Genomic DNA, 13,284 nt, shown 5'->3' with positions numbered 1-13,284 from the left:
CACGTTTTCTGTTTGCCTCCTATTGCTAAATCATAAAAATAGAATACAGATCAAATATCCTGTAAAATGGCATTTCAATGAAAGCTTCACTCCTTATTGAAATTACAGTGAAGGTGTCTTCTTTCCATGGGAATTTTTTCATCTCCTGAGAAGAACCCAAATGGTTGAAGCCTCAAAATGAAAATATTATAGTAGAGCTTCTCAAGAGATGTCTGTTGGCTGTGTTCTGCTCTCCTTTGTGGGATAGCTGGGTAGCTCTTTCATGGGGTCTCAAGCCATTAGGAATGGTACTATGTATGAGAGAAAAAATTTCCACCCTATCAGAATATTAAGTATATGTTGTTAAGGGCACAAAATACAAGAAGTCAGCCTTTAAAGAAGTGCCAGACCTTATTTTCTTTTTCACTGTATGCCTCTCTGGCCTGCATAAAATTGAAATAAAATGCTGTACATTTGGAAGATAGGGCACAATTTTCCTTTCACTGCTTCAATATTGGTCTGAAGAATGACAAAATATATCATCTCCTAGTGTTTTATTACACTTTTTAAAGCTATAAAGTACTGCACAGAAATCATGATGAATATGCTCAAACTGAAGCCAGACACCAGTAACAAAAATCATTTGGACTGTTATTAGTGAAAGGATTTGCTGATAGATAGCATAAATTTTTTGCTACCATGATGTTTGCTTCTCTAGAAAGAGCTTGTCGGTTGTACAGCAAGTAACATAAAACAGAAAGAAAGTTTCAAGTGGGATGAAAGAGACCACAAGGGATGGATTTGCTGTAGCTTTTTGTGTTGCTTGGAGGAAAAAAAATAATTAGGCAATGCTAGGAAGAGCTACGAAGAGCTAGTCAGTTTTAGGTCCTGCTGGTCATTGCACTTTAATAAGCTTGGCATATTGAGGGCATAGCAGGTATAATTGTGGGAAATTGCTATTGTTTGCCCTTCTGTAAGGAACATGCCTCATTATTTTTAACTAACCTTTCTTCTTGCTTGCAGGTAGAATAAACCCTAGGTAGGTTCAATTTTTATCAAACTGTACAAAGATCTACTGAGGTACGTAGAGCTCATTATATGTATTGCTCAGCTGCCAGTTCACTTTCTACACTTACAGGTGTTGTTCAAGGACAAGACGGTGATTTCTGTAGGGACTGTGCTTCATTGTAGGCTACGTAGCCAACAGGAACCTGTCTCTACTTTCCCTTAACTCAGAACTGTTGTATGACTCCTTGGAGGTCAGATCCAGTGGAAGCTCTGAGAAGAACTAAAGAAGATACAAAGCTTTTATATTTGTTCCCTATAGGAGGAAAAAATCTGCCGGTTTTTAGGACATTAGGACATATGTCCTTGAGCAGATATAAAAGGTGTTACAGGATTTTTGTTAAGCATTTATTTTCTCTCCTCGGCAAGCTGTTCTGTGTCTCACAGCTGTGCTGTGGCTGGCAGTGCTGAGGTCAGTGTTTATGTGGCTTTTTTTGTCTGGAGCTCCTTTGTCTAAATGTAAAACATCTCTTGAAAGCCTTCTGGATCCAATTCCTTCTGCTATTGAGACAAAGGATTTGTCTGGATCAGTCATCGGAATCATTATTCTTGAGTCAACAAGCAGTTATATGATTCACTTCTTCCTCTTACGCACCAAGCTTGATTGTATTAGCCTTTGCACCAATTTAGCTTCCTCTCCTTGTGCTGTCATCAGGAATCATCACTTTTTTTCTTTTTCTCCCTATTTCTTTTCAGTTTTTAGTGTTTAAGATGATACAGAGGACACCTTTTCGGGGCTATCTGCATTTCAGACATATGTGAGTGTGAAGAGAAAGACCTCCTCCAAGCATGTAGGTCTGCATTTCTAATTGAACTGGATGTGAACAAATCATTAAGGTGCAATACCAATTTCAAGTAAAATTTTACATATCCTTGAACAATCCTGAAGTGTTGAAATGCTTGGAGATGTAGTGTTGAATATCAATCTTGATCACTCTCCACCCACTTAACCTTTTTTTCTTCTGCTTCATACTGACCTGATTTAACAGCTGCTCTCGTAAGAACAAATGCAATGAAGATTTACTGCTGGTTATCACACAACATTCATACCTTAAATGCAGAAACTTGAGGGAATATCAGTTTCTAAAATCAGGCTGGAGATGAAGTGCAGCAATAAAAAAGATGCAGGAAGTATTTAAGAAGTGTTTGGACTGTGCACTTAGTCACATGGTCTAAAGTTCTGGGTAGACCTGTGTGGTGCCAGGAGTTGGACTCGATGATCCTTATGGGTCCCTTCCAACTCGGGGTATTCTATGATTCTATGAAGCTACTTTTTAATCCCAGATTCACACACTTTGTAAGCCTATAGTGCAGCTGCAGTTTTTCTGGAAAAAAAAAACACACAACACACCACCAATAAAAACAAGCAAACAAAAACCAAAATAACTCCAAGCAGTCACCAAAGTAACTCCAAGCAGTCCTACCTTCTAAAATGCTGGAGTTCTTTTTTTAAAACTCTTTACATTCATCACACCAAAAGTGTGATGCTAAATTGATACTAGGACTAAAAGAAGCTGACTGGGTATGTTTTTGGTCTCTGAGGCATAAATAGGGTTACTTATGTTCTGACGTAAATGGTGTCCTCTGTTAGTCATCACAAGTCCATCTTTCATATTTTTTTCCACAAAGAAGCAAGTTAACAGCAAAATTAGCTTTTGCAGTTTGCCTATTTCTATCTCACTGTTATTTATTTTAAATGGGCACTTTATAACTCTTTCTGTACACTCCATGGCCAATAATCATGGAAGCAAACATCACTAAATATTAGGGCTCATCTAAGCTTGGGAAGCTAAATAAATAAGCTAAAGCAAAAGCTTGTATGTATTCTGTAACATGTTGCCTACAGGAGGGACTTGTGACAGATGTATATTTATGGGGAGGTTCTGTCCCTCTCCATCTGTTAGTGATGGCCAGTGCACTTCAGCATCGTCTATGTGACTATTTGTGAATCAGTCAAAAATCTGCAGCCCACAGGCTTTTCCACACTTTGTTGCTTTGTGACAGAACAGTGGTGGAACAAAATGATGTTTGAATTACCAATAAGGAAGGGTTGTCCAGTGTGTGTAGCCTCAGTGAAGCAACAAGTGCCATTGTGAAAGCCTCCTGAAAATCAAGGAAGACCAAGGCACAAAGGGTGTTTGCTGCTAGCTGTGCACAGATCCAAAGCACAGATACTGCATTTCCCAAGGCTCCAGAACATCCTCTGGGGGGAACTGTAATCCTTTTCAGTCATAACTAGCTCAGCTCTAAGGAGAGGAAGCAGTAGATGAAGGTGATGAAGGTGAGAGTTTTGGTAGATGGATTCTGTGAATGCGCTTGCCTTGCTTTCACTGATGGAGCTCTGGGTGCAAGGCAGCGCAGCTTCGCAAGCTGCCCCAGGTTGTTTTCCTCCTGAAACACAGCCGAGCAGCGAGTGCTGGGGTGTGACAGCCTCTTCCTATGGAGGAGGAATTGTGGGGCTTGACACCTTCCTCCCTTTTCAGCCTTGCTTTGGCCACTGCTGTAGAAGCTGTACCCATGATTTCCAGCTTTAAAAGAGCCTAAGAGTGAAGTCATTCCTGTGCTTTTGGACTTTTTGGCACCGATTTGGCACAACAAATGTTCATGGCGATACTGAGGTGGGCTGGTGTAATGAAGTGGGGAGGAATCATTCATGTCTTTCCAGTGACTTTCTGTTTATTTGTTTCCAGTAAAAAGGGAGAACTACTTTTGTTTCCTTTTCTTTCTTTCTTTTTTATTTTCTTTTTCATTTTTTTTTTCTTTTATCCAGCATTTCTGCCTCCCTCTTTGACTTCAGAGCCTGAGGTCTGGATGTAAATGGGTTATTTCCAACTTTTTTTTTTCAGCTCTTCACAAAATGAGGATGAGGAAAAGTAGAGCTCCGAGTTCCAAATGCGTCTCCGCTGGAACCAGCCATTTGAAATAGATTAGCTTTGAAATTTCCCACATACTGCCTGTGAAAGCAGTGGGAAAGATGGGTGAGCTCAGTCCTTTTGAAGTGCTGTGATGGTTGGCAGGGACTTTTGTAGCTGCAGTGAAAAAGCCAAATCTGTAGTTTCCTGAAGAGGGAAAGCTTGTTAAGTGAGCTTGATGAGGAACCCTCATAAGTGCACACCTAAATTATGTATCAACTTTCTCTTCATCAAAAGATCTATGTCAGTGATGAGTTGATGGATTAAAAAAGTGTTGTTGCTGTATGTACCAACCAAAATTGGAGGGTTACTGGAGTGAAAGCCTTTGATATGAAAATTTGCTCGGTCACACGTAGTTATAAATGGAGAAGTTATAAATGGAGAATGTGCTCCTTCTATGGAGCACAGCAGAAAGCTGGATTGGATCTGTTATATCCCACAGCCAGCATCACAGGGGACACATAGAGGCTTACTTGTGTCATCTCTGTACTGCCAGCATCCCTCACAAATAGTCCCAGGGTATGTCTTATTCATTTTTTTTTTCTTTTTTTTTTTTTTCCCCCTAGCAGTGAGAACAAAAGTTGGGAGATGAAAGAACTGCACATGTCTCGTGCTCTGCCACTGACTGGTAGGGCTGGTTCAGGACAGTTCGTTTCATGTTTGGTGTTCTCAGGAACCTCACCTTCAGTGCTGAGCATACCATCCTGGCTGCCGTAACGAAGTAATGAATTCTATAAATATAGAGTGCTGCTCATTTTTCCTAGAGCACAAAAAATGCAATGCAATGGCAAAACCAGTCTGGTTAATCCGGATGTATGTAGAGATTGGTATTTGTTATTGCTAAAATTCTGATGTTTTTCTAATTTGCTTTGAACTTCACAGAGTGCTTTTTAACACATTTACACAAAATCAGGGCTCTGTGCGTATTATATTTCAGTGATTCTTATTAAGTTAAGGGTTTTGATTAAATAACTAAATTTAGTTTGTTACGATTGAAAGAGTCATCATCGATTTCATGACACAGCCCCATCCTTTTATGTATCGTAACAGAAGAGTAGCAGGCAGAAAGCTGCCTTCTTCTCCGTGATAGCACGGGGGCTTTGCTGCAGAAATTCCTTGCTCAGTGCTACACTGTGCGACCCTGCAGGGTAAGGGCAGGGTGCTGTGAAAAGCCTGGCACTGGGATGTGCCAGCAATGTGGGCTGCAGGAGCAGAGCAGATGCTTGGCCCGCTGATGGTGGGAGGCTGTGCCACATCCTGTAGCTGCAGGGGTGGGAGTGGGCTGTTAGAAACACGAAGGAAGCATCGGGTCACGCAGAACCTTTGTGGTGGAAAGAGCCATCTTCAGCATGAGGTAATCTGCCTGGAGATTTTTGTTGCCATACTGAAGATACAGAAGAAGATCCCCATATTGAAAGCCCAAGTGACAGACTTGATACCCATTATAATGGAGATTGCATCTTAATTTATATATGTCAAAGCTAGCAGAACTAGAGCTGTTGTTTGCGAGGTTCACTCCTGTTTTAATGTGCTGTACAGGCTCTGCTGTTAACTTTGACTTTAAGTAATAGTGCTCCAATAGTTATGAAATTTTCCAGAAACAGCTTGAGGCCAGTATTGAAACATGGCCGTGAAAAAATGCATGATTTTTTTAAAGCAGGAGCTTGCCAAAAGTTCCTTGAATTTCTTTTCTTCTTGTTTCTTTCCTAGTACATTTTGTAGTAGTTAATGGCAAGAACATGAAAGATTTAAAGGCCGTCAGTATTGTCCCATTTCTGCTTTCATGTAAATGAACTGTGAAACTTTCAGTAGTTTCCCTTTCAGCAATGCTATACCAATACTACTCCTTGTTAAACGTCACCCTAAAATTGTATTAGGCCTCTAGAAGGATTTAGAAGCTAATACTGCCCTGTTGTTCTATCTTCCAGTGCTGTCCATTTTCACACAAGTCATGGAGATCACCTTTTCTATTGAAGTGCTGTTAGAGCAGGTTGTAGACATCTAGTTTATAGAGTGACAGAAATCAAAATTTTCTAATTCTTTCACTCTTTTTCACCTCCTTGTTTATTTTCTCCTTTTCCTCTCTTAAAGTTTTCATGTTCAAAGGAGAAACCCATTTTATAATCCTGTGTAGTTGATCTCCAGAGAATTTCCTTCCCTTTGAACTACTCACAAAAATGTGGAGCATAAGAAAGTTCTCAATCACATTTAGATAAATGAATTTCTTGCCAGCAGGAGTTCTGAGATGTTCTGAGTACTGTTTATCTACAAGAAAAGTTTACTGGTTGCCATATTAAAAATGACAAGCAACTGTAAGTAATCAAAAACACTAAGTCTATTATTTCAGGAACACCGCTTGCTTTTCCAGAAGGAATATAGGAAAACAGAAGGGATTCTAGTGTTAAGGGTAATAGATGCTCATTTGCAAAATGGGTCATTAAGCACTTCAGCTTTCCAGTTGTTAATTTTTTCTTCCATATGGTTTGCACTTCCATGAGCAGACTACTATACATTTTAACATTTCAACATTACACTACTATACATTTTAACTGCTTGGCATGACAGCGTGACTTGTGGAGTGACATTATCTTGACTCGAAGTAAATATAATTAATAGGTGCTAAATTTTTTGTACCTACGTTTTAGAAAGTTACTGTCTTTACAAACACAGGCTGACCTAAAAAAAGGCAGTGGTTAGTCATCTTTAATTGGGTGATCTGTCTAACATTAATGATGTACCTTCTGTTCCTAGGAAAATGCAGAAGACCTGAGCTAACTGTAACTGCAGAACTGAAGTGACATTTCACAATGTTTGTCAGGCACCAGAAAGGCATGACATTTTAAAATACTTTTTCCTCAATTGTTGTAATCAGGTTGTAATGTACCACACGGTCAATCCGGGAGGGATGTAAAAGCCTTCTAAAAGCCATAATGATGTGCTGGTTTAGGCCTCTCTGAGATACTAAGACATTTATAAACTTGATTGCTGCATCTAATTTCTTGTGACTTGCTCCAAAGGATATTAGTAGCCACCCATTCATCTGTTACCAGAAACCTCTGTATCTGGGCTGAAGTCGTATGTAAGCATTTATAAATGCCATCTTCACATGGTTACACAAGGCACGCTGTGGCTACTAGGGATGAGAGATTATCTTTTATAAAGAAATTATCGGAAAGTTAATAATGTTAAACAAGAATTGTAAATATTCAAGCAGCAGATAAGTTCCTTTGTGTTTACCGTATATTGGGCCAAGGAGATCCATTAATATTTTTTACTTTTTTTACATATGTGTGGGTGTCAAATCAGGAAAAAAGCTTTAATTTCTTTATGCCTCTTCTCCCTCAAAGCTACTTCCAGTTCTCTGCAGTGGAAGAGGAGCATTTCTGCTGCTTTGGAGAAACTTAAAGAAGTTCATCATCAAATTGAGATTTGCAGTCTTTTAATTTAAAAAAAGTAATCTGTGAGGCAATTACAGTTACGGAATCCCATGAAGGGTGATTAAGGTCTGTATTAAATGGCTCATGAGGGATTAGCAGGAAGAACAACTATTCCTCCAGCTAAGTAGCATGCTAGCAACAGGTGACAGTGGGGTGGGCTGTTTTCCAGGGAATGCTGAAAGAAGCAGTGTGGTAGGAGCTGTCGAATTACCTGGGAACCCAGGTGAGGAGGTCTTTTAGTCATCATGCTGCTGGCAAAAGCTGTACTGTGCAGCTTATATGACTGATGTCCTTGGCGTCTGAGGTATCTGTGTTAGCCCATGCAGAAGGAACAGGTTCCTTCAGAAGTGGACCCGGGATGCTGACAGCCTTGTAGGGTCATTCCCTAAAGCTCTGGTCTTGCTCAGCTCCGGCAGAGGAGCGATGAGCATAATTCTGTTGCCCTAGAGGAACAGATGATTAGGAAAGGAGTTAGGTAAAAACAACTCAAAAAAAGGTTTCCAGAATGCATACCCTGAGTTGCAGTTTTTGCTTCACCATTAAGGACTGGAAGAGATGCAAATGCAAATTAAGGGCTTCCCTAACCACAAAACTGTGTCATCAGGCTCTGGAAGCTTCCTCAGCTCCTTGGGCTGTGTGGGGCTAATGAATGACTTTAGCAGCATTGTTCTGTTTTCCAGAATGGACTCCCCGACTTTGCTGGTGATGGGCATGGACAGCTAATGAACAAACTGCTAATTTGCCCACAGCCAGCTTGTAGCATGCATTTGCTTCCAATGAAATGAATAGTAAAAAAAAAAACAAGTTTGTTTCCCTTGGAACGGCTGCAAGGTTTAGATATGAGAAGGACTCATATTTTCCATTGTTCTTGTAGAAGTAAATTACACTGTTGAAATGAAGAAGAGTTTTCCTAAAACTGTCAGATATGGTCTGCTACATTTTGGGCAAAAACCCAGTATTTCTTTGGTTGCTGTACCTAATGATACGGAAACAGGCGGCCGTGGGAGCTGGCAGGGAGCAGGTTCCCAAGTGTGTGTGCCTCTTAGACTTGTTCTCGGCTGCCAGAGGATGGACGGGAGATGGATTTCTCTGCTGCAGACAAAGGTGCAAGAAAAAGCCCACGGGAGCTAGCATATAGACACAATAATAACTTTTGGAGCAGGGTGTTACTCAGCTCTCTGTTATCTTTCCCTTTTCATTCTTTTGCCTCCATTTTTAGGTTAGTTTTCTTTTTTAAACTTTGGGTTTGTTAGCAAAACTTGGAGTTCAGCTGACACCTTGCTGCCAACACAGTTCTTTTGACAGCTAGTTTCACAGTTTGTGTTATAAGTAATTGTGTTTTTCTTTGTCAGTCTAAAAAATGACATTTTTCTTCCTTTCAATGAAGGAAGAAACCTCTTGTTTTGTGGTGTAGGGAAACGCTGCTTTCCAGACTGATTACTCCATGCCACGACGACTGGGATATATGGCTATTCCCTTTTCTTGCAGCTCTTCCTAAGGAAAACAGGGCTGATCTCTTCAATGACTTTAATAGGGGAGGCTTTCTGTAATTCCAATGAATCTCTCTACCTCTTTCTGAACTCCTTTTATCTTTTCATGCCCATGCGGGATGGTTCATTACCATTGGAGGAAGAAGCTGTGTGGTCAATGAGGCTGTACTCTGGGTTCACTGTAGGCTGTGCCTGTTTTCACAAACCTTTCTAAACACTGTTAACAACTCTTTGCTGGTAGTGGTTGTGGTGGGGGCAAGAAATACCCTATGGGAAGCCTCTGTTTCTATTCCTTTATTTGAACCAGGTCTGTAAAATGCAAGTGGGAAGCAAAGGCAGATGAACACTGCACTGTCTGGAAATCAGGAGAAATGGTTTAACTTTCATGCATCCATAGTGGCATCCTAAGGAAAACCACAAATGCAAAATGTGACTGTGTTCGTATTTACTATGGTAACAGATCTGTCTTTTAGCTTGTGAAACACTTTCCCCATAAGTAGCATGCCAGTATGCATATGCATGAGTATTTTAATTATGAGCATATGAGATAATGCAGCACTGCACATGTTATCAAATAGTATTCATATATTCATATTCATGCTCTGAGTGCATGGTCTGATTACTCTTGATGATTAGATCTCTTGCATTCCCTGGTATTAACAGATAAGAGGAAACAGTAAATAGATGTGCAATGCCAAAACAGGAAATGGAGGGTTTTAGTCCCAGTAATGGAATTGGCTGTATCAGATATTAAAAAAAAAAAAAAAGCTATTCTGCTGAAACTAGAGCACTTTTTAACCTATCTGACAAAAGATATGAGGGAATAATCTATATATACAAAACCACCTTTGCTGGAAGGAAAGAAGGCATGGTATTAATAGCACACTGCCTGCTAGCACCTTATCACTGGATTAAGGTTAACAAGCACAGACTGAAGAGTCGTAAGCAGATGTGTGCTTGATTAGCAATTATTTAGGCCTTGTTTGTGTAATGCTTCCTGGCTTGAATTTGCCACTGTGATAGTGCCAAAGGCTATCAAAAAGCATATTCAAAGACAATTCAAAGCATATCACCAGCAGAAGGTTCAATTCAAGCTGCTTTAACAGATGAACTGTAGTTAAAAAGGAAAAGGATAAGAAAAAAGGGCTTTAACCCAGAAAACAACATGTGATTCTGGCTAGTTACAGGACAATCCTATGAATCTCCTGCAGATACCTACGTTTCTTCTAAAACCTCTCTGTAATTAGGGCAAAAAATATGTTCTTTTAAAGGTAAATCTTTCACAGCTCTAAGACCTCTCTGATACGTTCATTATGTCTAGGATCATGAGAGTGCAATTCATGAGCAATTGGGAGTGTTGGAATGTTTATTTAAATATCAAATTTATGAATACATATATACACATATGTAAGAAGGTGTATGAATGTAAGAATACTTACAAATATACATTATATATTCAAACCTGTATTAAATATATTATTAAACATCCTTATATACATTTGACATAAAAAATCGATTCATATGATTCGTAATGTACTCCTTAAATACATTAAAGGAGGCTGTAGAGAGGTGGGGGTTGGTCTATTCTCCCACGTGACTGGTGACAGGAGGAGGGGGAATGGGCTAAAGTTGCGCCAGGGATGTTTTAGGTTGGATATTAGGAAGAACTTCTTTACTGAGAGGGTTGTGCTGCCCAGGGAAGTGGTGGAGTCACCATCCCTGGAGGTCTTTAAAAGACCTTTAGATGTTGAACTTAGCGATATGGTTTAGTGGAGGACTTGTTAGTGTTATGTCAGAGGTTGGACTTGATGATCTTGAGGTCTCTTCCAACCTAGACAATTCTGTGATTCTGTGATTCTGTATAGATGTACAATTCATATGACCATATAGTTACATATATAGGTATGTTGTTTACTTACATATTTAACCTTTGAATGTTTATTACAATGTTCAGTGGGAATGATCCACGTTACGAGTTAGGTTACTGCACCTGCTTCATAAAGTCTGTGCTGAGTATCCAAAGTGACTGCTGAGTAAGATTTTTCAAGCCACTAGGATCAACAGCTAGGTGTTCATTGGCAGTGCTTTGGTAAAAGAATTGCCGTTTAATGCATTTGTAGTATGATAAGCCTAACCTAATCTTGGAGAGAACATTAAAGATAAGAAGCACTGTTAGCGTCAGTTTATATGTTTAAAAATTGGGACACCCTTTTGTGGTACTGAGGCATCAATTGCATTAGATCTCAACAGTAATAATGTTAATGGCTGTGCTTAACATTTATTTTGATGTAGTTTATTGTCCTCTGGTATTCTTTCTCTGCCTTTGGCAAACTCATGAATGTAAATTACTGTTTGTTCAGCCAGAGTTTAGAAAAAAATCTCAGTCCACTTTTCTGAAAGAGACTTGTAGCTTCCTGGCGATACTGTGACCAGATGGACTCACAGGGATAGCCATGTCTATGGTGTGCTGTGATCTAGTCCACGCCTGTTTTTGTGTGCTGTTCTAAGACATTTTCTTCCTTTTTCTTGCAGGAGAGCCGGAATTTAAATATGTTGGGAATATGCATGGGAATGAAGCTGTTGGAAGGGAGCTGCTCATCTTCTTGGCTCAGTACCTGTGTAATGAATACCAGAAAGGGAACGAAACTATTATCAACTTGATCCATAGCACGCGTATCCATATCATGCCATCTTTGAATCCAGATGGCTTTGAGAAGGCAGCATCCCAGGTTTGTAAGTCTGTGAATATAAGAATAACTAACGATGTATATTAACCTGAGGGAGGATCAAAATGACACTTTAATTTAGCAGTTTTACAAACATATGAACTCTGTGGTGATTGTTGAATGGAGCTGTGTAACTGATATATTTTCTAACAGTACAGTAGGCTTGTTCTGTTTAACAAGGATTTTATACTTGAGCTGGTATCACAAATAGTTTTCCACAAATGGCCATCTTTGTTTTAAATGAATATACTGCATTTTAAAGTACAAAGATGTTTATGCTTCATGCATATTCTTTCATCCGAGTTCACTGACCAAACTACTTTCTGAACGAGTAACTTCTAGGAATACATCACATTTCTCAAGTGGCAGAAAGGGAAAAAGCTGATGTTTCCTTTAAGACCATTCTCATGCAATCACACTTACGTGAATTATTCACATCCATTAGTGCTTTATCTCAAAATAAGGAAACTTTGTGACCTGTCTTTTTAATAATAGCTCTGATTCTGAATTTCAGGCATAAGGTGCTTTAGTTAATCTATTAGTCAGACTATTTAGCATGTAATTTCGGATAAACACTCAGTCAAGAGATGTACTAATGCATAGTTAGCATATGGAGGCCAAATAGAACCCTGATATGCTGTGTTTATAGTGCGTATTATACTCTAAAAGAAAATGAGAATTTTCTTGTTCAAGAAGATTTATTGTTTTTTTTTTTTTTTATAGAAATATATAGAAATATAGAAATGTTGATTCTTTTTACATGACTATTTATGGTTAAATGTCAAACCTGATTAAGCTCTTCATTAAACAGATTCTTACGAAGTCTTTAAAAATCCACCCTCAGACCTCTTTAAACCATGTCCAAGATGATATCTCCCTCTAGTGGCAATAAAGCAGAAGCTGTCCTCAAATTGGTGCCATATTTCACTTGTTTGAAATCTCTTACCGTAGAGATACAGCAATAACACAATTTGAAACTTTTTCTTTAGTCAAAGTACATTTGCTTTTACAAGATTTCTTTAAAAATTACTTATTATCTATAGTATAATTTCCATTAGTGCTGCTGTTCTAATTTAGCAGCATCTTGACCCTACAGTGTGTGACAGTAAATTTTATATACCCCAAGACTAAAACCAAAAATCAAACTAAACCTATTTTACAGAGTACTGAAAGCTTAGAGAGACAAGCTAGGGAAAACTATGCACCCTCAAGGTATTTCCTTAAAGCAAACAAAACCTATTGTAAAGAAGTAGCTTAAAGAAAAGATTGTGTAAAACATCTCACTTCATCTTTATTCAGTGCCACCCTTGCAGTGAATGAAGCTGATGGTCACTGCAAAAATAAAAATACAGATTAAGGGAAAGAAAGATTAAGGTCCTTCTTAATCCTGAAGCCATTTAGAGGAACTTTGAAGCAAATGCAAATGTTCCTTGCAGCTGGTAGATACATCTGCAACTGCCTTGGTACTCACTGAAATGAAGTCTGTAAGTCAAAAGCGTGTGTGAAGCAATGGGAAAAGCCAGGTCTCAGGGGAAGACTCAGTGGGCACAAACTGGGCAGGCTCTGGAAAATCTGATGCTGCTGGTCATTTTGCCCATCCTTAGTCCAGATCTGCCACAATGGGAATGATCATTTCCTCTGAGACAGTGAAATAGAGTTTTGTTTTGTTCCTGCA

General features: G+C 39.1%; 1 protein-coding gene across 1 annotated transcript in view; it reads left to right on the top strand.

Moving 5' to 3' along the window:
- CPE (carboxypeptidase E) overlaps window positions 1–13,284 on the top strand; it is a gene marked incomplete at its 5' end in the record, with an annotated part of 55,537 nt that overhangs the window by 26,586 nt on the left and 15,667 nt on the right. The window contains one exon of the mRNA XM_084285749.1: window positions 11,416–11,612. Coding sequence (XP_084141875.1) covers window positions 11,416–11,612 — 197 coding nt within the window. The remainder of the gene's footprint in view (window positions 1–11,415; window positions 11,613–13,284) is intronic.

Source organism: Netta rufina, assembly GCF_964035555.1.
Source record: "Netta rufina genome assembly, chromosome: 4".
NCBI lineage: Eukaryota > Metazoa > Chordata > Aves > Anseriformes > Anatidae > Netta > Netta rufina.
The sequence above is the reverse complement of the archived record's forward strand: the minus strand, read 5'-3'. Positions and strand labels throughout refer to the sequence as shown.